The 22,214-nt window shown below is 41.0% G+C and overlaps 1 protein-coding gene across 1 annotated transcript in view; it reads right to left on the reverse strand.

The window, feature by feature from the left end:
- Positions 1-236: 236 nt before the first annotated feature.
- The window catches only part of TMEM232 (transmembrane protein 232), a 136,802-nt gene continuing 114,824 nt past the window's right edge, over positions 237-22,214 (reverse strand). The window contains exons 13-14 of the mRNA XM_027817834.3: positions 5,289-5,382; positions 237-1,714 (exon numbers count right to left, since the gene is read on the reverse strand). Coding sequence (XP_027673635.2) covers positions 1,526-1,714; positions 5,289-5,382 — 283 coding nt within the window. The 3' untranslated portion in view covers positions 237-1,525. The remainder of the gene's footprint in view (positions 1,715-5,288; positions 5,383-22,214) is intronic.

The following is a 22,214-nucleotide window of genomic DNA, read 5'->3' on the forward strand; positions in this document are numbered from 1 at the left end:
CTTTGGGCACCTGAAATGTCTGCTCAAAGAAGCATGAGCTGCCCCATTCATCACAACTGTTTTAGCCACGATGCCTAATGCTGACACTTTGAGAGTCAGATTTTCAAATAACTTAAGTGTGCAATCTCCTGCCAAATTAGCAAATGCAAGTAGTACAACTGTGCATTCAAATCACATAACCACATGCCCAAGAGGCCCAGTGCCAGCAGTGGGAGATCTGCTGTATTTCAAGAGTCATATGATTCTAGCCCACTCTTACTGATTTCTTGGCGGGGGTTGTTTTTTTTTTAAAGAAACTTTCAAGAAGAATTTGTTTCAATTCATTGCTCCCATATTCTGACAAGTTTACAGCCAGTTTTATTCTAAGATTTTTCTCACACAGGCAAAACTCAGCTGATGCTCATTCTTTTTCAGAGATGATTCAGCAATGCCACGGATCAATTATTTACAACTCATTCATATTCAATGGTTTAGTAATGAACACCAACTACTTCTGGTTTACAAATGACAAAAAATGTTGTGTGATCGTAAGTCGAGACTTAATAGGAAGAAATGCTAATTATACTACTGGAAAAAAGATAACTGGAAAAATTGCACTCAACTGGGACTCTTAGTTGCTGCAGGTATAATGACCACTCTTCAAATATATCTTATCTCAAAAGAGTGTAGCAAAAAGTGATGATGCATGAAAGTTTTTGCATTTAGGAAATAACTGGAGCTTTATGAACCTTTCTTAAGGAAACCTCAGTACAGAAAAATGTGTCTGGTTGTTTCAAACCCAAACTAAGGCAACGTTCACAAAGGTTTGCTAGTCCTGTGGCAAATGTGAGAGCTATTTGGCCAATGTATGGTTCTCTCTGATTTCACATGATTTTGACCTGAAATCAGGTAAAATTTGGAAGCTTCAGTGTCATTTTTGGAAGCAGAAACTCCAAATAAAGCTCAGGAAGTCAAAGCTATAAAAAGGTTTCCCCTAAGCCCATTTACTGAAATGGAGCCTTTTTGCATGTTTCTAAGAATAATGGGCTAGAGCCTTAGCTGCATCTACAATTGGCTCAGGGCATGTGAGAGGCAGAGGCTCCCTGACACTAGGCCCATCCAAGTCCTCCATATAACAAAAGGCAGCCTCAGAACTACCCTAAATTAAACCTGGCTGCCCATGATCTAAAAGGGCTACTCTAGCAGTTTGGGATGACTGGATGCTGTGGTGCTCCAGCCACTTCCTCTTACCCCAGGAACACCCCTGTGCTGAGGGTATAGAGCTGCCTCGACAGCTCAGTAACATCCAGGGATTTTCCCTAGATTGCTGAAATCCTCAGGGGAATGGATTCCCTAGGTGTTTCAGAGCTGCAGACCTGGCATGCTAGGTCATTTTACAAGTACACACCAATCTGTCACTGGGGAGCAGAGTTATTTTTTCTAATTGTTCTTTTAATTTTATTTTTAAAGTATTTAAATTTAAATTAGAAACTCAGTCCCACGTTTGTGCTGGTTGCTGAAATACTGACAGGTTGGCTCTTTTAATTCACTGTATCAAATCTTCATCTTTGTGTTTAACAGGAAGCTCATAAGGTTTGGTTTTCTTGTGCAGCTTTTCCTCTCGCCTTTTCATAACTTCTCTGAAGTGCTCTTCCTCCTTCCTTTGTTTTTCCTGAAGTTCTTTCTCCAGGAGCTCCTCCTCTTCCTTAAGTCTGATCTGCAGCTCTTTCTGCCACTGTTGCAAAAAAAGAGAATGATTTCATTTTGGTGAATGATGTCTATATAGGAAAAAACACAATTTGGCATAACCAGGGTTAATGTGAGGAAAACAATTGCACAAACAGCAAGGGCTAATGATAATTTAAGGACAGGTATTTAGGAAAAGGGCTTCTGTTGGAGGCTTGGGGCTGTGTGCAAGGGTTGGGACAGTGGAGGGATGTCATAGCTTGCCTTATTGCTTCTAAAACAGAAGTGTATGACTTTGCAGGGAGAAAGGCTCATACATCCAGTGGAAAATATCATTCATTTGTGGACGGCCCTGTTCAGCTCTAACTGAAACATAATACAATTGGTATTCATATTTCCAATCTATCTCATGGTTTCACTTACAGACATTCTCAGTGCTGATAAACTGGGGGCTGGGGGGAGGAATCAAGGAAGAAATGTATTTGCTTATTTCAGCCTTTATAGGGAACATCAGCATTGCCAGAAGTAAAAACATTTTGCTGAAAAAGACTGAAAGTATTATAGTGCTGCAATCAAGAAGCAGAAGTTAATGTCTCTTCTTTTGTTCCTCAATGACAATGTTATTACTGCATTAATGGAGGCCCTGCAGCTACAGACTCTTAAATACAGAAAATCCAAGTCTGAGTAACACAGCAATAAAAATGTGTCAGGTGTTTTGGAGGTTTTTTTAGGTTTCATAAGAAGAATAAAGTGTGGGTAGGAGGAACCACAGTCTCAAAGCACAGGACCAGGTGTGGTAAATTCTGGGCTGAAATGTAAATTTTCTCATGCTGTTGGGAAGCTGACTGGAATATTGTGAGGCCCACTGATACCTTATGGGATAATCAATCCTAAAAAGTAGGTATCTTTTTCAAAAAACTTCCCCCACCATGAAACAAACCAGTGGCTCATGGGCATGTTGTCCATGGTTACAGTGAATGTCAGCTGAGAGAAGTGCTCTGAATTATCATAAAGATTTCAATTCACTTGGTATTTTTGCTGTCTACACAGTGACAACTCAATGGAAAATTAAATCTAAAAGCTGTTTAACATAATATTTCTTTCGTTCCCAAACTTGGCTTTATAAAATCAGCAATAATGAAGTCAGCAAAGAAAGGTGAATCAGATATGATAGCATACAGAGAATAAGGAATTTGGGATTTCTTAGGGGAGATTCATGAGAGAATTGTGATGGCAAAAGGAAGTCCAAAAACCAAAACAGCACTTCTGATAAACATAACAAAGAAAAGTTATTTACTTACTATTGTTCTTTGTGAAGCAAAATACCTGAAAATAAAATACCCACTCTTGGGAGCACATGCATTTCTGGCATTAAACCCTCTTAAAAGCATTGGCCTTTGGGGTCACCTGATGTTATATAGGGAGTATGGTCCCAACCCACCAAGGTGCTTTTTAGTTTAAGCAACTGCTATATACTACCAAAGACCTTGGAGAAAGTGGGCAGAGAAATGTAGGACTCTTGCTAACAATCTACTGAAAATCTATGAATAAATAACCTTTTGTTCTCCTTATAATACTGTCAGTAGGATGTGGCTTTTAGGAGAACCAGTTAAATAAAGACTGCAGCTTGCTCTACTGAACTGGATATCAGTCCTAGCTGCCAGATCAATAGACAGAGCAATACTGAGTAAAGGTATGAGCATAACTGCAGGTAGCAGGCTTGCGTAGCTTACTAAGACTTACTGTAGAGGCTACCTGGGTCCCAGTGAAGTGTGTTCTAAGACATTAAAGCACTGACACATCCAAAAAACCAAACATCCAACACCCACCATAGCAATAACCAGGGGCCGGCATTGGTCTTTGTAACAGTATTCAGCCCCTAGCCAAGGATACAAAAGACAGGGAGAACCTCCATTTGCCCTCACTCTTTTGCATACCTCTCAGAATCTAGCCCTTAGTTAGGAATTTAGGATCTGGGCATAGTAGCCCCTTATATTTAGGAAATGTGTATGGTCAGTCAGTGTAAATCTCACTTACTAGCCTGGCTGATCTTATTGCAGCTAGTAATAGTCTTGAGGACATACAAAGCACTCTTCCAAAAGTGCAGTTGGAGGGTCCATCAATGATTACAAATCAGATTTTGCTCTTAGTTATGCTCATGAAACCCAAATGTAACTGAAGGCATAATAGTGACCCACAATTGGTCAAATCCTGATGCAAAAGATGGTAGCTACTGTAGCGATATAGCATTCCTCTACCTCCCCATTAGGGTATTGGCAGAGTAATGACAAAGCCTGGTCCTGCTATCATTGAAGTCTCTGAACTGCAAAACTCCTATTTACTTTAATGGGAGCAAGATCACGGTATTGGAATCTACTTCAATCTAAGCCATATACTTAATGACATCACTTTCTGAAGCATCTGCGACTATTGTTCCAACCAAAACTATTTAGCTCCAGATCACAGCACCAAGCAGTGCTGCCTCTCACACTTGGGAGAAGCTCCCAGTGAGCATCTGCAAAACTAACTCATTATCCTCCTTCAGATCTCTCCTTGAAACTCCCCTCTGCCATGATGCCTTCAAAAAACTTGACAAGTTAGGTGGCTGAGACCACTGTCGATCATGCTGAACAATCTTGTCTCATTGTTTCATGTGACTCCCCTGTTGGTCTGTCTGTAACCATCAGTTGTCTCTTTGGGGCAGGGACTGTTTTATTCTGTTTGTACAGCACCTAGCACAATGAGGTTCTGGTCTGTGACTGGGTTTCCTAGGCAGTATGGTAATATAAATAATAATAGTTAATAATATAACAGTTCTCACAAAATTACTAAAATACTAATATGTAGCTAAATGTTATGACACAAATTATCGGCTCAGTGCCTTCCAATTTAGCCACCAGATACACTCCAGTGTTACTAGCATCTGTTGCCAATCAGGACTTGCTAACGGCAATCCATCACTACGTCTCCGTGAGCTATAGTGAAAATTTACCTCTGTAGTCTTGGCATATCTGTCAAGTTGAGTTTAAGCAACAAGGTCAAATTGAATATATCTTTCTACATTGTTTCTAAATAAATAAAAGCAGAATGTAGCGATATATTTTTAGATAAAGAAGTTGATGCCTGAATGCAGTGCAGTGGATTAATGTATTGCTTTAATGGACTAGCCTCCTGCCTCTCCCGCTCTTGTAAATCCTACAAGATCAAAGTGATTAAGAAATCGTTTTGATCTGTCAAGGTTAAAGGATGGTCACCACAAAACTGAGTCAAAGGCTTTGGATTCAGTTGTTAGGAACACACATCAGAAGAAATCAGTGCTCTGTACTCAGATGCAAGATTCTTGTCAGAAGAAAACAGTGCTAATTCAGGACACTAGGATTAGGCTATTATTTAACAAATAACAAAGGGCAATGTTTTCCATAACTTAAGGAAGCAAATAAGATGCACTTGTGGCAGAGTTAAAAGGTAATAAAGTTTGGCAATGGCTGAATTTTGTAATGCTCAATATTCAATTTATGTGAATGCATATTTTTTTCAGGTCTGCTTGTCCTTGCTCAAACAGCTTTTTTATAATTGTAAACAATGCTACTTGTCAAACAAAAAAATGGAAATAAAGATCTTACTTGATCTTCAATTATCTTCTTTAGCTCCCTATCTGTCCGGGTAAGGATATCTGGATATGGATAAATTGGTATTCTTGCTTGCAAAAGTTCCTTCCTTTAGTAAAAAAAGAAACATCCAACATCATTACATATCAGCATTCCTTTTTCTGAAATCAGTTTGGAAGCGCTTATGTTATTAAATGCTATTGAACGTGCTATGCCTGCATCTATGCTAGTCTTTTTGGGGAAATCTTCAACCAGTGCATTTCCATCAATGGAAAAAAGTGTTGGAGTGCTAATGTAAATAGAGCTCAGGAATTTTCATCACTGTGTCATCAGGCCAGCTCCCAGTAGCGGTCAGTATTGAAATCTTCACAACTGCAACTAATGCTGTTTCTCTGTATTCCCTATTCTGTGCTAAGTATAAGGAATACCATAAATATTGCAGTAACATAAATAGGCTACCTCTGCACTTGCAGCATGATTGTTTCAACTGTCTACCTACCATAGAGTTACCTCTAACACCCATCATAGTAGTATCTAAAATTGTTTGCAGTATTGTTGGGAGCCATGTTGATTCCAGGATATGAGATAGACAAGGTAGGCAAGGAAATATTTTTTGTTTGACCAGCTTGTGTTCGTGGAAGATACAAACTTTAAGGCTGATTCACAGAGCTCTTCCTCCGATCTGCAGAAGGAAACCAGAGTGTCTGAGCTAAATATAAGTTGTTAAGTAAACAACCTGTCCCAACGTATTAGCTCAGACACTCTGGTTTCCTTCCCTAGACTGGAGGAAGAGCTCTGTGAAGCTCGAAAGCTTGTACCTTCCACCAGCACCAGTTGGTCCAGTAAAAGGTATTACCTCACCTACCTTGTCCCAGTAGCATCTAAATCCTGTTAATAAGTATTTTTATGGCAGAAGTCACAAGAGGGTGCTGTTAATAGTCTTACGACTTTTACTCAGACTGTGAGCAATGTGGTCTCTGAAGAAATGCTGTGTTGTTAGCTTTTTTTGTGATGGCAGCTATTTGGAGGGAGCTGTTGCAAACAGAGAAGTTGCTCTCTAGACTCTTCCTGTACAGTTAGTTCTTGGTGCAAAGTTGCTTCCAAGGAACCAGGCATTAGTATTTGGGCTGGAATTCCTGCAAGAGGGTTTTGGTTGAGTGTTGTTTGACTCCTTATGTCCCAGCACTGGTGTGAATCAACAAGTTATACTAAGAAAATACCAAAAGTCAGTGTCACTGATTTCTCCCTCAATGGGAAACCAACATGCAAGATGCTGAGTTCTGCTACTGCTCAGCAGAGGGGCAACAGTATTCCAACTACCCATTATAATAACCACGGTTATATCTAGGACTCTGGGCTAAAAGACTATGTTATCAGATAGTGAGCACACAAAGAAGAAAAGTAATGAAGCTGCCTTGCATGCTTTCAAAGTTGTCAACAGAGCTCTAATCCAAAGCCCATTGACGTCACTCAGTCCTTCTATTGACTTCAGTGGGCTTTGGAGCAGGCCCACACTAAAAGAAAACGCATGGCCAAAGGCTTTCAGTCCTCTTCACAGAGTGGAGAATTTGTTCCTCCATCCCTTAAAGGGGAATCTGGACAACCAGGTCCCCATGTTTCCCCCTTCTTGTGATAATTCAGAGGATCACCCTGATGCAAGGAATGGGGAAGTTGGAATGGAGAATATTCTCACTCCCTGTGCTTATATTTCGGGGGCAATCTGCTCTCTCCTGTTGTCCTGTTAGGAGTATTTCTTTGGGAGAGTTGCTGGTCCCTTTCATGCCCCTCTTCCCTATTAATGAAGGTATTTGTGGGGAGGTCATTAGTCCTGACCCTGACATTCTCACCACCTGCAGGGAGCCCTAGAGAGACTTCCCCTGCTTCCTGTCTCCAGCAGCTGGGCAACCTCATGCTACCTATTCTCCTGCTGTTGCCATAAGTGACTCTTGGAGGGGGGGGGGGAATTCCTTCTCAGATAGAGCAGGTGGGGGGCTCCCAGAAGCCTCCAAGTCCCTTCTGTCACCCCTTCCTCCCCCAAATGTATCTGTTTTGAAAAGCAACACTCCTATTGGACTGACTCTTTCTTTTTCCTCCCTGTTTTCTTTACACAGTCAGGGTTAGGGAGTGGGCAACACACCAACACTGACCTAGTTGCTCTGGAGCAATAACAGCTACTATGCACAATCATCCAAGAGTCTGCTCTTGGAACAAGCTAGCAGATTGTTTAAAGTGAGTGAATATGGCTTCTTTGAGCCTTTGTCTACACTAGCAAGCTCCATAACTGTAATTTGCTACCAGTGCAGCTCCATCTGTAGTAGCTCTACTCTAGGCAGCTTGCAGCTATTATTACTTCCCTGACTCTGAGCAGGATTATAGAACCTGGTGACAAAAATACATTAGATATATCATATGTAGATTACAGTTTACACAATTACTCCCACAGATGGTGCTAAAAAGAGACAAGGACAAAGTCCTGCAAGCAGCCTGGAAGAAAAGGGACATGGTGTGAAGTTGCTTTTATTGCCATGCCTCTGCAGTACTGCACAGTGAAAAAGGCAGGAACTAAATGAAATAAAGGAGTTTCCTAAAATATAAGTTGCATTATCATCCTGTAGTAACAATAATAAAGAATCATCATAATATATTGCACATGTATAGTGCCTGCCATGTGAGGATCTCAAAGCACAAAACAAATATTAATTCAGCCTCACATCACCTGTTAGACAGGGAAGTATCCTTATCATACAGAGACTAGAACCCAGATCTCCTAACTCCCAGTCCTGTACTTTAGCCTCAGTATTATGCTTCCCTCTCATTTGTAGCCAGCCAAAATGTGGGTGCCATAGGGACTTGGAGCACACAACATGGGACTACACAGGAATTTGCAAACTCATAGTTTCTTTTTTTAAATCTTTTCTAAGTGGGAGAACAGGAGAGTGAAGGACTTCAGTTCTGAATGTGGCCTGGCCATCTGTATTACTTACATATTCCGTGGTGTTGGATGCATACTCCCTTTCTGTGAATTCCCTTTTTTCCCTGGGTTTCCCTGACAATCTAGACATTTTTTTAAGCATAGGTCTTGTTTTGCATATTTAATTGTTTTTCCCCAAAGCATTCTTAGTTGACTACTGCATATTTATTTTAGTAATTATGCCTAACTGTAAAAATAGTATAAATTCAATTAATAATTATAAAGAGCCTTATACAATTTTGTGACTAAAATGTACCGCACCTGCACAATAAAGGATTTCTGAAGTTAAAAAGCTTAGCAATTTCAAAGTATTTTCCCCTCATGTAGTTGAGATGATTAACCCATATTTCTTTATGCTCCAAGAGACCCAAATAAAATGGTTTTCTTTAAAAATGAAAAAAACACCTTTTTACTAATAGTAAAGCATAAAAAACTGGGGCAGGGATTTATCTTTTTTACTTGCCCATAAAGCACCAGGCACACCTTCTTCATGGAACAATGTAAAGAATATAAAAAATAAGAATGTTTTTCATCTGTGAGGCTCCCAAAACCTTTACAAACTATATACATACAGTAATTTCTTTTCCAAATAGAGCTAGGCATTTTCTAATCAGACTGCTGAGATCTTATATGATAAAACTCAGCCAAGTTTGAATTTCTATAGTCCAGTTAGGCAATACTGAAAAGAAGGATTTCTTTTATGGTAAAAAGATTGATGCTACCTTAAGTACAGTGGTAATATTGGAACTTGTTATAACAACAATAGCCTACAATGGCTTAAAAGAGAACTGGAATAGTATGAGAAATTTAAAAACAAAAACAACCCCATCAAATGTTTCTTACCTGTATCAACCTTATCCCATTTGCCTCAGCTACGAAGTAAGACTGTAGCTCTCAGATGGACAAATTGTACCATAAAACCTGACACACAATTGATTACACCATATATGTCTTGCACTCTTGCCAACCTATACCATTTTTTACTACCTGGTTGGTTAATCTCTTACAGCTTCTTAGTTCCACATCAGCTCCCTCTCAATTTTGTACAGTACAAGAGTTCAGTTTCATCGAGAGAAACTATCTGAATTGCTTAAATTTCCTTGGAACTGATTTTGTAGCATCTGAAGCACAAGTGGTAGTTTTTCAGCTTGCATTGAATTGATGTAAGATGAAGCTGGTCAGTGAAGATCAATTGAGGGCATGGTGGTCCACAGTAAAGAAAGAGAAATGTAAACAATGATTTTTCTAGTGAACAGAAAATAGATGTTGTCTTACCGATCAAATCCTCCTTTGTAGATTCTGCACTGGGGATATAACTTGAAATTGATAATCTTTAAACTTTTGCTCAGGGCTGTGAGATTTTAAAGGGAAAAAATTGTGACCTACACTTTACAAAATGACTTTCAAGAAAACAGCCATTCCCAGCAGTTCACTGTATTCTGTATATTCACAAGCCCTCTAGCACAGAGGAACAGCATCAATGGGCTCACCTAAGAGTGTTGAAAGCAGACATTTTAATGGGTTTTTGCCATTTCCTCTACTCTAATCTGTATGATATGTTTCTTCTGCTTTATTTTCTACTAACACTATTCATACATTTTAAACAGAGGAAGAAAAATGGATTGCAGGACTTGTGCAGCACTGAAAACAGCCTGATACAATACCTGAGTGCATTTGTGCAACCACAGTATTTTCAACCAACTGCAGTGCTGAATCCCTAAAGTACCTGACAGATGTCTATGTATGAACCAACTGTACAAGCAGCATGAAACTACTTTACCTTAACATGAGACCAAAATACCCAGGTTAGTGAATTTGATATTCACGTAGCTAACAAGCTTGAACTGCCTTATTGAAATCCATAGCAAATGCTTACTAAAAATGAAGCTGCCGCCATCATAGTGAGCAACATCACAGTATTTAACGATGGATAAAAACGATGTATCCTTGATTTTTTTCACATTGTTGATGTATCATCTATAGACATTACATTTATAGCAATAAAATTTTTAATGTTTAATAAAAGATAAGTGTTAATATTAGCTGTGGTGTTAACTTTACTTATAAATCATTGTGATAAAGCGCTCACTCTTAAACTTTCAGCTATGCTAATGAATTGAGATAATTATCCACATAGTGCCCCTTCAGCAGTCTCATTCTGTAAATGGAAGGTTTCTTTCAAATATCTGAACACCTCCATACTCCATAGCAAAGGTTTATAAATTGCCCTCTGTGGAAGATGGAGATTTAAACACAGAACTATTATATTTCCAAAGTCAGAGCCTTTTGTTTTACTAAATGGAACAAAAGGATTACCTGAAAACACACAGAGAAATTCGTATAACAGTTAGCAGTACCTTTCATTTACATATTGGCCTCCATCCTCAGTTGTGTTACAGTCACCTTGTTCTGTTCCACGAGTGCACAACTGCCCTAAAGCCAGCATAGCTGACTACACCAGGGCTTCCCCTGTATCAGAGGATTCTCAAATCGCATGGAGCTGGCTTAATGCATCACACCTCCTCATTTGGCCTAGCACAGGGAGAAGCTAGCAATAAAGGGGCATGGCAGGGGTGCCCCGGCCTTCTAGCGATCCCCAGAGGCCAAGACAATGCCTTTTGGTGCCCCTTCCTAAATTACACTGTTCTCTCCTCACAGGCAACCAAGAAGGGGAGTGATTTTTCCTGAATTGTACTGTAAAACATCACTGCTACGTTTATATTTATTTTTTTAAAATTTTTAATTAAAACTTTTTTGTTTAATTTGTAGCTGACGTAGTGAGGTTCTACCCTCTTTCCTGAGTACCCATACATTTTTAAAAGGACAACAGTCAGATTAATTTCAGAGTAACAGCCGTGTTAGTCTGTATTCGTAAAAAGAAAAGGAGTACTTGTGGCACCTTAGAGACTAACCAGTTTATTTGAGCATGAGCTTTCGTGAGCTACAGCTCACTTCATCGGATGCATCCGATGAAGTGAGCTGTAGCTCACGAAAGCTCATGCTCAAATAAACTGGTTAGTCTCTAAGGTGCCACAAGTACTCCTTTTCTTTTAACAGTCAGATTAAGATTTCCCTATTTTCAGGCCAGCAGGAAGGTATACTTGGCTGCCAGCATAAGTTAGAGAAACCTCCAGGTTGCTTTAACTTATATTTTGCTATTTAATGGCCACTCCAGCAGTAGCACTCCAACCCCGTCTCCTTCCCCCAGGTCATGGCCTTTGCACCAGGTAGTACAGAGCCATTATGCTGTCTCTGTGTCATGCGGATGCTCCCTTTACTCCTGGAGGCTGGATCCACTGACTTTACAACTCTTTTTAGTCGCCAGAGTGGTGTGAAGGGCCATGTCACAGGGTGACTGTCCTTTTAAGAGGTGAGGGGTCTAGCCCCACCTGTGACACTTTGCTTGCCTCCCCAGGTGCAGAAAATAAGCAAAGTCACATGACAGGTAGATCAGGTGACAAAAATCAGGCCATCTGGGGAGGAGATAAAAACATAAACCTCCAGAGTGTGTGCTAAGGGTGGGGTATGGTAGGTTAGATAACCCACAGAGAAGACTGGTAGGAGCAATCCTGTCTGAGTCACAGCACAGGAGGGCTGTGGAATCCCTCACCCAGAGGAAAGCTGGACTTGAGTGCAGGGTCCAGGACAGGAGGCTTGAGGGGAAAAGACTCTCCAGAGAGATGAGGGGCTGTAGTAGAACTCCCAGAGCTCCATGGCTCAGAGGTAACTGAAGGGGAAACAGGGAACCTGAAGCTCTGGTGACTGAGGGTGAAATTGGAAATCCCACGTGAGAAGGGTCACAGGAAACTATCTGTATAAAGACTTAATAAATGAGACCCTAGGAAAGAGAATATGATTGTGTATTTTGGGTGTGGAACAAGTTTATTTGGGGAGGCAAGAGGGACCTGAGGGTAATGTGCCTGCAGAGCTATGTTGTGCCATGAGGGAGCATATTGTGCTTTGGGATGGTACTTGGCCTCAATACTATAATACTGCAGTTCTCAAACTGTGGGTTGTGACCCCATTAAAATGGGGTCACCAGGACTGGTGTTAGACTTGCTGGGACCCGAAGCCTGGGCCCAAGAACTTCATGCCTGGATGGCTGGGCTCAGGTTACAGGCCTGGGACTGTAGCCCTTGGGCTTTGGCCCACCTGCCTGCGGCAGCAGGGTTTGGGCAGGCTCTGGCTTAGGTCCCTTCTCCTGGTGTCGTGTAGTAATTTTTGTTGTCAGAAGGGGTTTGAGAACCCCTGCAAAATATAATGGGGAAATCTGGCCCATTGTCTGTAAATCAGTTTGGAGTCTTTTGAGGCTGTGATTTATGAATAGCATTTTGACAATATTCCTATTATGCTTTTTGTATTTTAAATCTAGGAGGTGGTGATCTTTTCTATAGTTTGTAGTGACCTATGCAATTTCCTCTTGCTCCATTGCTGGCTGGCTGCTGCATTAGTTTTCTTAAATTTGTCTGATTGTTGTTTATTCTAGTATATTTGTTTTATTTTCCTCCTAGCACTGTCTCTCTAATGGAATTAGTTACACTTTCCTTACTCTAAGCACTGAATTGACACTTCTTATGTATACGGGTTTTCTTTGAGTAGTTTGTTCTTTTGGATACTGGATTCTTTCAGCTGGACTTCTGCCTGTAAGTTCTCTTCCTCAGCCTTCTCTTAGCTAAGTTATTTTAGCTGCAGCCCAGTGCATGGAAAATCATTATCTATTAAACTATGGATATGCTGACTTTTTTTTTTATTTCAAGGAAGTGCTTCACACTGACACTCTGCTCTTTTGGTGATTGCACTCAACTTATTTCTGCTGAAAATGTTTGATAGTAAAACCCTTAAATTTGTAATAGAATGTTATCCTCACATGGCATTGGGCTAATGTACATCAAATGATATAGGATGATGAAATCTGACATGACCTAATGAAAAATGATGCATGCCTCGGATGCTTTAATTTTTTTACAATTTGCTAAAAGTGGCCAGAAGCAGCTAAACAGCTTTAAGAAATGGAACTCTGTTAATAAACCCTGGGTTTTTTTTTTTTAAAGTAGTTGAAGCACCTCCAATTTTTATCTGCAATTTCCAACACCGTATACTCCTGGGAAATTTCATTTGGGTCTTATTATTTGACATCAGCATTGCCATGTCTGCATTTGCCTTAATTTGTAGGTTCAATCGTTCCCTGGTTGCTGCCTCGTTGTTATAAGACTCAGATTAGTCAAAGACTTTATACCACAGGGTGCTGCAGTATAAAGTTTCTGCTCATTGTCAGACCAAGGTGCTTGCTATTGTTTTTGTTATGTCACTGTAAGGCGTTTAGAAACTGTTTTAATCTCTCATTGTTTAGGACCTAGCTTCTCATAATCAGCCACCTATAATGGCTGTTTTATGCATACAGCTACTCTCTGTTTTGCTTGTGCAACTACCTCTTTACACCGGAACATTTTTGGGGTGTAACTTCGGAGTCTCTCTTTGGAAATATTCCTTTTTGAAGCCTAGTTAATTGTGATATGTCTGATTTACCACCTGAACTACCAACTGTTAAACTGGAACTGCAGAGGACAAAGTGATACCGTGCTATAGGTGACTCCTCGAAGACAGAATCTGTGAGTGCTGCTACACAGAACGGAAAATTGGGAACTTTACAGGGAAAATTGCAGCCCACAATAAAGTGGTGAGGAAGAATCCTGTGACCTGATTTAATAAAATCTGTTTTTTGTTTTGTTTTTTGTTTGGTGGAGTTAACTTACCATATTAGTTCAGTGGGGGCGGATTGTTAACACCGCATGAATCAAGGAATTTTTAAATGATTGACAAATAAACCTTTTATGTTTAGTAAAGTTTGCTAGTTAACATTAAATCTGAAAAATATATTCAGTAAAGAATATTACACTTTTAAAATAAGCATTTTTAAAGCAGAATGATAAATATTAAAATATGCTAATGGTAGGGTTGCCAACTTTCTAATCGTGTAAAACCAGACACCCTAGCCCTGCCCCTTCCTGGGGCCCCATCCCCTGCCCCATCCCTTCCCTGAGGCCCTTCCTCCTGCTCACTACATTTCCCCCTCCCGCAGTAGCTTGCTCTCCCCCACCCTCACGCACTTTCACTGGGCTGGGGCAGGGGGTTGGTGGTGGGGCAAGGGGTGAGGGCTGTAACTGGGGGTTTGAGCTCTGGGGTAGGGCCAAAAATGAGGGGTTCAGGGTGCAGGAGGGGGCTCTGGACTAGGGAAGGGGGTTGGTGTAGGGGAGGGCTGCAGCTGGGAGTGTGGGCTCTAGGGTGGGGCTGGGGATGAGGGGTTCAAGGGGTGGGGGGGCCTGTGGGTTGTGGCAGGAGGTGAAGGTTCTATCTGGGGGTGTGGGCTCTGGGGTGGGGCCAGGGATGAGGGGTTTGGGGTGCAGGAGGGGTCTAGGGGTTGGGGTGCAGGCTTACCTCCATGGCTCCTGGTCAGCGGCACAGTGTGGGCTAAGGCAGGCTTCCTGCCTGTACTGACTTCGCACTGTACCCCAGAAGGCAGGCTCCTACATTGGAGGGGGGGCAGGAGGCTCTGCGCACTGCTCTTGCCCACAGGCACTGCCCCCACAGCTCCCATTGGCCATGGTTCCTGGCCAATGGGAGTACGGAGCTGATGCTCAGGGCAGGGGCAGTACACGGATTCCTGTGGCACCCCCCCCACCCTACACACACACCTAGGAGCTGGACCTGCTGGCCGATTTCAGGGTACAGCGCAGGGCCAGGATAGGTAGGGACTAGCCTGCCTTAACTCCGCAGCACCGCCAACCAGACTTTTAATGGCCCGGTCAGTGGTGCTGACTGGAGCTGCCAGGGTCCTGTTTTGACCAGGCTTTCCGGTCAAAAACCAGACACCTGGTCACCCTAGCTAATGGCCAGATTCTCAGCTGCTGTAATTTGCTCTGTCTCCACTGGAGTAGAGTCCTATCTTTCATACAAGACTCTTAAATAAACACAGTGTAAAATACCACATGGTAAAACACTCTCTCCTTTGGTCCTTTGTGTTGCTGCTGCTCTTCCACTTGTACAAATTTACCATGTTACGGCAGTGTTCCTGATCTCCCATGATCCCTGGCAAATACATGAAATTTGCAGACTGTTCCATATTCTGGGGAGTCTTGGTAGCAGAGTGCTTTAAGGACAGTGGCTACGGTACAATCTGGAGATGTTCCTGCAGTGTTTACAGTTTGATTCAATGGCTCTCAGCACCCCCACTATAAAAATTGTTCAAGCACTTCTGTCTGTATGATGTGTCACATTTACTTGGTCTAGAACTTTTGGTATTAGAATTTTTTGTTAACAAAAATAATGTTGGTTTGCATTCAGATACTCTTCAACTTTTGATTTTAAAAAATTAATTGTGTGTGGGTATGTAGGTTTTTATGCAAATAGTTTTTAAACACTTAGCATGGTAAATCAAGGATTGACTTCAAATTAAACTGCCTGACTCTGGTGGCAGCAGCTAAATATGTAAATGTCCAGCTGTGACAAAGTTCTAGGGCTGATCTAAACAGTTTTTTGTACTAACTTAACAATATCTGTTTAGTAACCTAGATAACTAAATTGTGCAACCCACTTAAGGTGGACATACTTATACCAGTATTAAGGTACTTGTATCATTATGGGTTATTTCCATAAACTTACTAACAGGCTATTCTGATATATCAATATAAACATGCTTATAACTTACCACCACCATAGGAAAACTGACTTCTAAACAAATAGAGGACCTGTCCCCGCAAAGTCAAATCAAATAATATTTGCTGCTGCTGCACTGAAGTATTTTATACTGTAGCATATTTTATTCTGGCATTGTTGGCAAATTTAATTGCTTACCATTCTGGCAAAAATTGCCTTCGAGTGATCTGACTCAACTTGTCTTTTTTGGAAAAATTCAAGGAGCATCCAGATTTTTAGTTTTTAATATCCAGCTATGCCTCACTCCTACCTCTTTAAAATAAACCATTAAATAAATGGTCAGGGGAACTAGCTATTTGTCATTTTGAAAAGCTATAAATATTTATCTCTTTTCAAAACTACAGATGTCAAGAAAACCAGCTCAATAATTTTGTGTGCACGCGCGCACACACACACACACACACACTGACTGCACATTGAACTGTGACTAAGTGCTGTCAGAGGCCCTGAGCATCATGAACATCATAAACTATACTGTCACACATTTAATGTCATATTATCACAAAACAAGAGGTGGGGGTTTCCCTACAGCTTCGGAGCCAGGGGCTCAGACCTCACTGGCCTTCTTTTTAACCTTACCCACATAAAAGATCTAAGCAGAGCACTGGCATTCACTGCCCTGCTAGGTAGCAGTCAAAGCAGAAACAACACTGTTGCCCCACCTAATGCTTTGCAACTATACAAAACGCCTCTACTTCCATCATGCTTCACAGGCAAAACACCCAGCCTCACTTCACTAGCCAAGCAAAATGTAATTACTTGTCTGTCTGTCCAACCAATCTCATGTCTAGCAATAAAAAGCTGCACTGTGCTTCAAGAAGTAAAACATGAGTTGGCTTCTAAAAGGCTCAGTAAAGCAAAAGTGTATAATACTATCATTCAAATGAATTACAAAGTGAATATTGTACTGTCATGAATAAGCAGGTTTCAGACTCGCTAGAATTAAAAACATTTTAAAGTGAATAATGGTTAATTCAAAACTATGATTAGCTGACACAGGCTTCATTTTGTGTAATCTGATTCATGGACTAATATGTGATCAGTAGAAGCATTTGCTTATTTTCAGCTTTGTTGGACAGGGACAATAAATAACTGTTCAATATAATAACCAAGCTTGCATTTCCTTCATGAGCCATGCTATTCTGGAGATGTTACATATTTCTTCTGAAAGGTTTTTGAGAGCAATTCCAGAAGGGCACTTAGGAGACTATCTTGGCCCTATGCAGGGTGCTTATAGGAAGTAGGGCTCTGCATTGTGCAGAGAAGGCCCACTTCCTGTGCCACCACCCATTACACTTAAAACAGCAAAGGAAGTCACAGAGGGGGCAGCTCTACCAGCCCTATGCCATTTAGGGACTTGCCTATGCCACAAAAACTAGTTGGACAGATCCACTGTATTAGTCCTTTTGCACTAGTGGATGAGCACAAAAGGGCTGACAAGGAGGGGGTGAATCTGACCCCATGCATTTATATCTAATAGAACTAAATAAAATGACATGCCACATAAATGGACAGGCAGCTAATTTTTCCAGAACCTGGAAGTGTTCTCCAATTTGATACCTTCTTTCCTCTGCCTCATTGATAGGTACTGTACAAACACAGAACAAACTGTATGATCTTTAGGACCGAGACTATCTAAGTACAAGACAAGAGGCAACAGATGTTTACAAATAGGAGCACAAGCAAAAAAGCACAACCACAGCCTACCAGCAGCCTAGCTATTGGCAAGCTTGTTTGGTTTGGTTTGGTTTGATTTTTTTTATTCGGTTTTTTGTAGGCAATCATGGAAAAGCAGAGGGGAGGGATTTGAAGGTGGATAATGAAGTAGCTTTGTAAATGTTTAGGGCAAGTTCCTCCAAAGCATAAGGGGAAAGTGTGGGAGAAAACTCAAAGATGATTGTTTTGAAAATGTAATGAGTAGGTGAAGGAGGCTGGCAAGCATAGGACTCCACTGGCTCCAAGTATCATACATGTGTTTAAATGTCAAATCCTGAAACACAGATATTTTTTTTTAATTGAGCCAATTAAAATTCAGGCTATTCTAAAGCAGATCATTTGAATGCAAACTCTCTGTTTTTACTCTTTTTCTCTAGAAGAAGGGTCAATTCCCCTACTGATGTGTACTAAAAAGGCTCAACTGCAGAAGAAAATGTCAAATTTTGCATTCCATTTTCCAGTGCAAATCAGAGCTCAATATTTTGAGAACAGCTTATAATGTAGCTACAGACTTGGAGATATGAGAATATAGAGACTATTGACAAAATAGGGTTGGCTTTAAAAAAAAAAGCCACATTACAGTATATACTCAAAATTAATGGGAGGCAATAGAACACAATATGAAGGGGCAGAAAGCACAAACACTAAATCCATTTTCCCTAATTTAAGCCTGGGTTTAAAGTTTAATTATAGGCAGCTTCCATCGTGCAAAATGACTTTCACCTTGTAAATTTTCACTTGTATATCATAGTACTAACATATATTTAAAGGTCAGAATTCTCGTGAAATTAGCTTAAAGGGAAGCTTTTTTTACACACAAGATAGAAGTGTAGCTCTCTTTTTCTTTTTTTTTTTTAAACCAGGCAGATGCATAACTCACTAATAGCAGAGTCAAAGGAAGCCATGTGCATGATTATCCTTAACTTTTAAAAATGCTGTGACGTGTACTGTTTGAATGTATAGCATACGGGAGGCAGTGTCTGAAGAGCAACTCCATAAACATTCTATTAGTGGTAGAGTTTGTCACAGATTTGCTAGGGTCCCCCATTGGAGCATGGTGATATAAATAAAGTGACATTTTGTGGCTGACCCTCGTTTGTGTGTGCAAGGTTGGCAGAAGGGGACAGTGAAACTTTCCTTTGCTACAGAGGCCAGACGCACTTGACCTCCAAATTTCTTCGAACACTGATGTAAACATTCCTGTGCAAGCCATGTGAAAAGAAGTGAGGAAGCAGAGTCATGGACTAGCCTGAAGCAGCTGGCAGACTTGGCCAGCCACACAGGGGAGTGCACACAGCACCCTCTTAATTGGAGGGGTAGGGACTGTGGTCCCCAGGAGCTCTAAAAGCCTTTCTGCCCTTCTGAAGGACAATATGTCCTGGAGCTCCTAGTGGGGCACTGTAACTCCACACCATCTCCAATACGGGCTTTCATTCTGCCTCCAAACTTTTCACTTTTCCCTCTAATTTCTATGAAACGTTGGAAAAGACCTATTAGAACATAGGCCCAGATCTACAAAGGGACTTGGGTGTTGCAGTGCTTAACTCTTAGGCCTCTAGAAAATTACTGGACCAGCAATGGGATCCACAAAGCCTGAGTTAGATGCCTAGCCTCCCTGTATAATGCCTGGGGGTAGAGGTGCCTATGAATGGGATCCACAAAAGCCAGCGTGCTGGGTGAGGAGCCACCTAAGCTAGACAATGGGGAGATACTGATAAGAGGGGTGGGTTCTAAGTCCCTTCCCTCTGAGTTTGGCACCTCTCTTCCTGTGATCCACAGCCAAGCACCCCTTTCCTGGTTAGGTGGCTTAGGAATATAAGCTGCTGCTTGCAAAAGTGAGTTAGGCACCTGCCTTGCTGCACGTGGTGGTGGTGCCCATGTAACTTTTAGCCCCTGGGTTAAAATGCTCACTTCAGATGCAGGACACCTGGGTTCAATTCTCCCTCCGCTCAGAAGCCACATACCAATCAGCTCCAACCCCAGGCAAAAAATTATTTTTCCATGGCTTGTGGATCAAGCTAGGGCTTAGGTGGGCAATAGGTGTCACAGTGCCTATAGTGAGAAGCATTAAGCACACCCAGAAACATCTAGGCACCTAGGGTTAGGTGGCAGTCTAGCAATGTTTTTGTGGATTGCAGTGGTGCCAAGAACTGGGACTTAGGTGCCTAGCTGCAGAAAGGAACTTGGACCATAGACACTCTAGCCCCAGTCCAGCAAAACATTTAGGTATGTGCTTAACTGAAGCTCAGTAAGCACTCAATATATTGACTTAAGAAGACCTACATTTTCAGAAAGGACTAGTGAATCTGTGCCTCGGTTCTTGTGCTCCCAACTTGAGACACCCTTAAAGAGGCTTTTTTAGATGGTAGGTACTCGGCACAGTTGAAACATCAGCTCCTTTTAGGGTTTCTCACATTGGAAACCCCAACCTGAAGCAACTATAAAGCTAACAACGCATATCTTCTTCCATATTACGCTCTGACTGGTAGATGTAATTGGAAATACATGCCTCCAAATCAATATGTATTCATAGTGAACATGGAAAAGCAAGATTTTAAGATTTAGGGAAATATGAAGCTGCAGTACTCTCTCATGTTGCATACATTGGTCACTATTAGAATTTCAGTAACAAGTTTTCATTATCAGACAGAGGGGTTTTTTTGTTTTGTTTTGTTTTTGTTTTAAGCCTTCTTTGTACGTTTTAACCTTAACTACTGTGTAGTTTTGCTTCTTGGGTAGAAATTTAATATGCATCTGGTATCCTGCGGTTACAAATGGTTCATTATTTTAGGCAGCTGTTTTTTAATTGTGGACATCAGAACCTACAAAAGTGAGTTGATTTATATCCTCAGATCTCTTTTTGAGAGGGTGGATATGCAATCACCTTCAATTAGACTTAGGAAATGTAGCTTGCAGAATCATAACTATTAATTATGTGCTTTTTTCCCCCTAGAAGCTTAATCATGAAAGGCTCTCTTGTGGCCCCAAGAATCAGTGCTGCATTGGCTAAGAGAAAGACCCTGCTTCAGCACGGGAAACTGGAGGCCTCCTACCTGTGGAAGACTGGAGGAGGTATAATGCCTCTGAAGGTGCATTAATTGTCAGACTCCTTACACTGGTGTTAATTGTAGTCTGCATGCTCACACTCAGATTGGTGTGCAGAAGGGGCAGGGAAACTATTATGCCCCTTCCCTTTGTAGACAAGGTCCCCTGGGGGCCTGCATTGTGATGGCAGCATTGGCTGGCCTTCCTTTCCCCTCCCACTTGCACTTGAGTGCTGAAACTGATAGGAGCATGGAGGGCCTCCCTAGAGCCTTACACTTGACTTGAGCCCCACTAAACTCCTGCATTCTAAGTGGCGCCTGAGGCCTTGCCACTGCATTGACACAAATTTCAGCATAGCAGAGCAACCATTTAAGTGTATGGCTGCCTCTTGAGTGGGTGGAATATGCTCCCTGCAACCTCTACCCCCTTCACTGCACCCTGGCTGGGTAGCTACAATTTCTGGCTTTAAATCACATGGATTTCTTAGGAGTCTAGAATTTGTGACATTAACTCTGTTGGAGACTGATACTTAAATAATTTCCCCAAATCATAATCTTTAGGTGTGTGGGGTTTTTTTTATACACCAACATTAATGGATCACAACATATTCTTACCAACAAAATTATCTAGACAAGGGAATTATTTGGTTAGTTAGCAGAAATTCCAAATCCTGCTGTTATGGGAATAAAAAGCACAAGTAACGACACTTAGCTTTGTCTGGCTCAGCTCTCCAGAGCTCAACACACCTAAAGAAAAAACAATACTGGGGACAGGATGCAGGACCTGAAAAGAATTTGTCTCTCTAATTATAATACAGTTTAGCAGCAAACTGAATTTAATTTGCAACAATAACTTGGTCATGAGACCTTTATTTTTTGCGGTTATCAGTTAATTTGTGAAAATATACAATATTTGTTATACACTGACAATACATACCGGCAGGCAGAATGGAGGGAGCATTCTGAGACCAAGATGATGAGCATAGCATAATAATGAAGCTAGATTGATAGACAAAAGGGAGCAGGAACTCCTGAGTTCTAATCCCAGCTCTGTCAGTGACTCATTCTGACTTGAACAAATAATTCAGCTTCATTTTATTTGCTCTTCCTCCTCTGCAAAATGGGGATTATAATCCCACCCACCTGCCACATAAGGATATTGTAAGAATTAATAAGTAGAGCAGAGAAAATCACTTGCAATGAATAATTTATAGAAAGAATTGGCTCTTCTTTGAGAACAGGCAATTTGAACAGAAATCTTGTAAAATATCTGTGTGAAATTATACTGCAAAATTTATGCAAATAATCCTAGTTGTACGGACATAAATAGGGCTGTGTGAATAACTGCATATTTGGTGTGGGTGGAGGTCCAAAAAATAAATCACTCTGTGCTAAACCAAAATGTTCAGTGAACAGAAATGTTCATTTTACTTTATATCAACCAAAAATCTAATTTCAATTTCAAGGTTTTGAAAATGTTTTTAATTTTTTCTGTAA

This window comes from Chelonia mydas, chromosome 5, assembly GCF_015237465.2.
Source record: "Chelonia mydas isolate rCheMyd1 chromosome 5, rCheMyd1.pri.v2, whole genome shotgun sequence".
Taxonomy (NCBI): Eukaryota; Metazoa; Chordata; order Testudines; family Cheloniidae; genus Chelonia; species Chelonia mydas.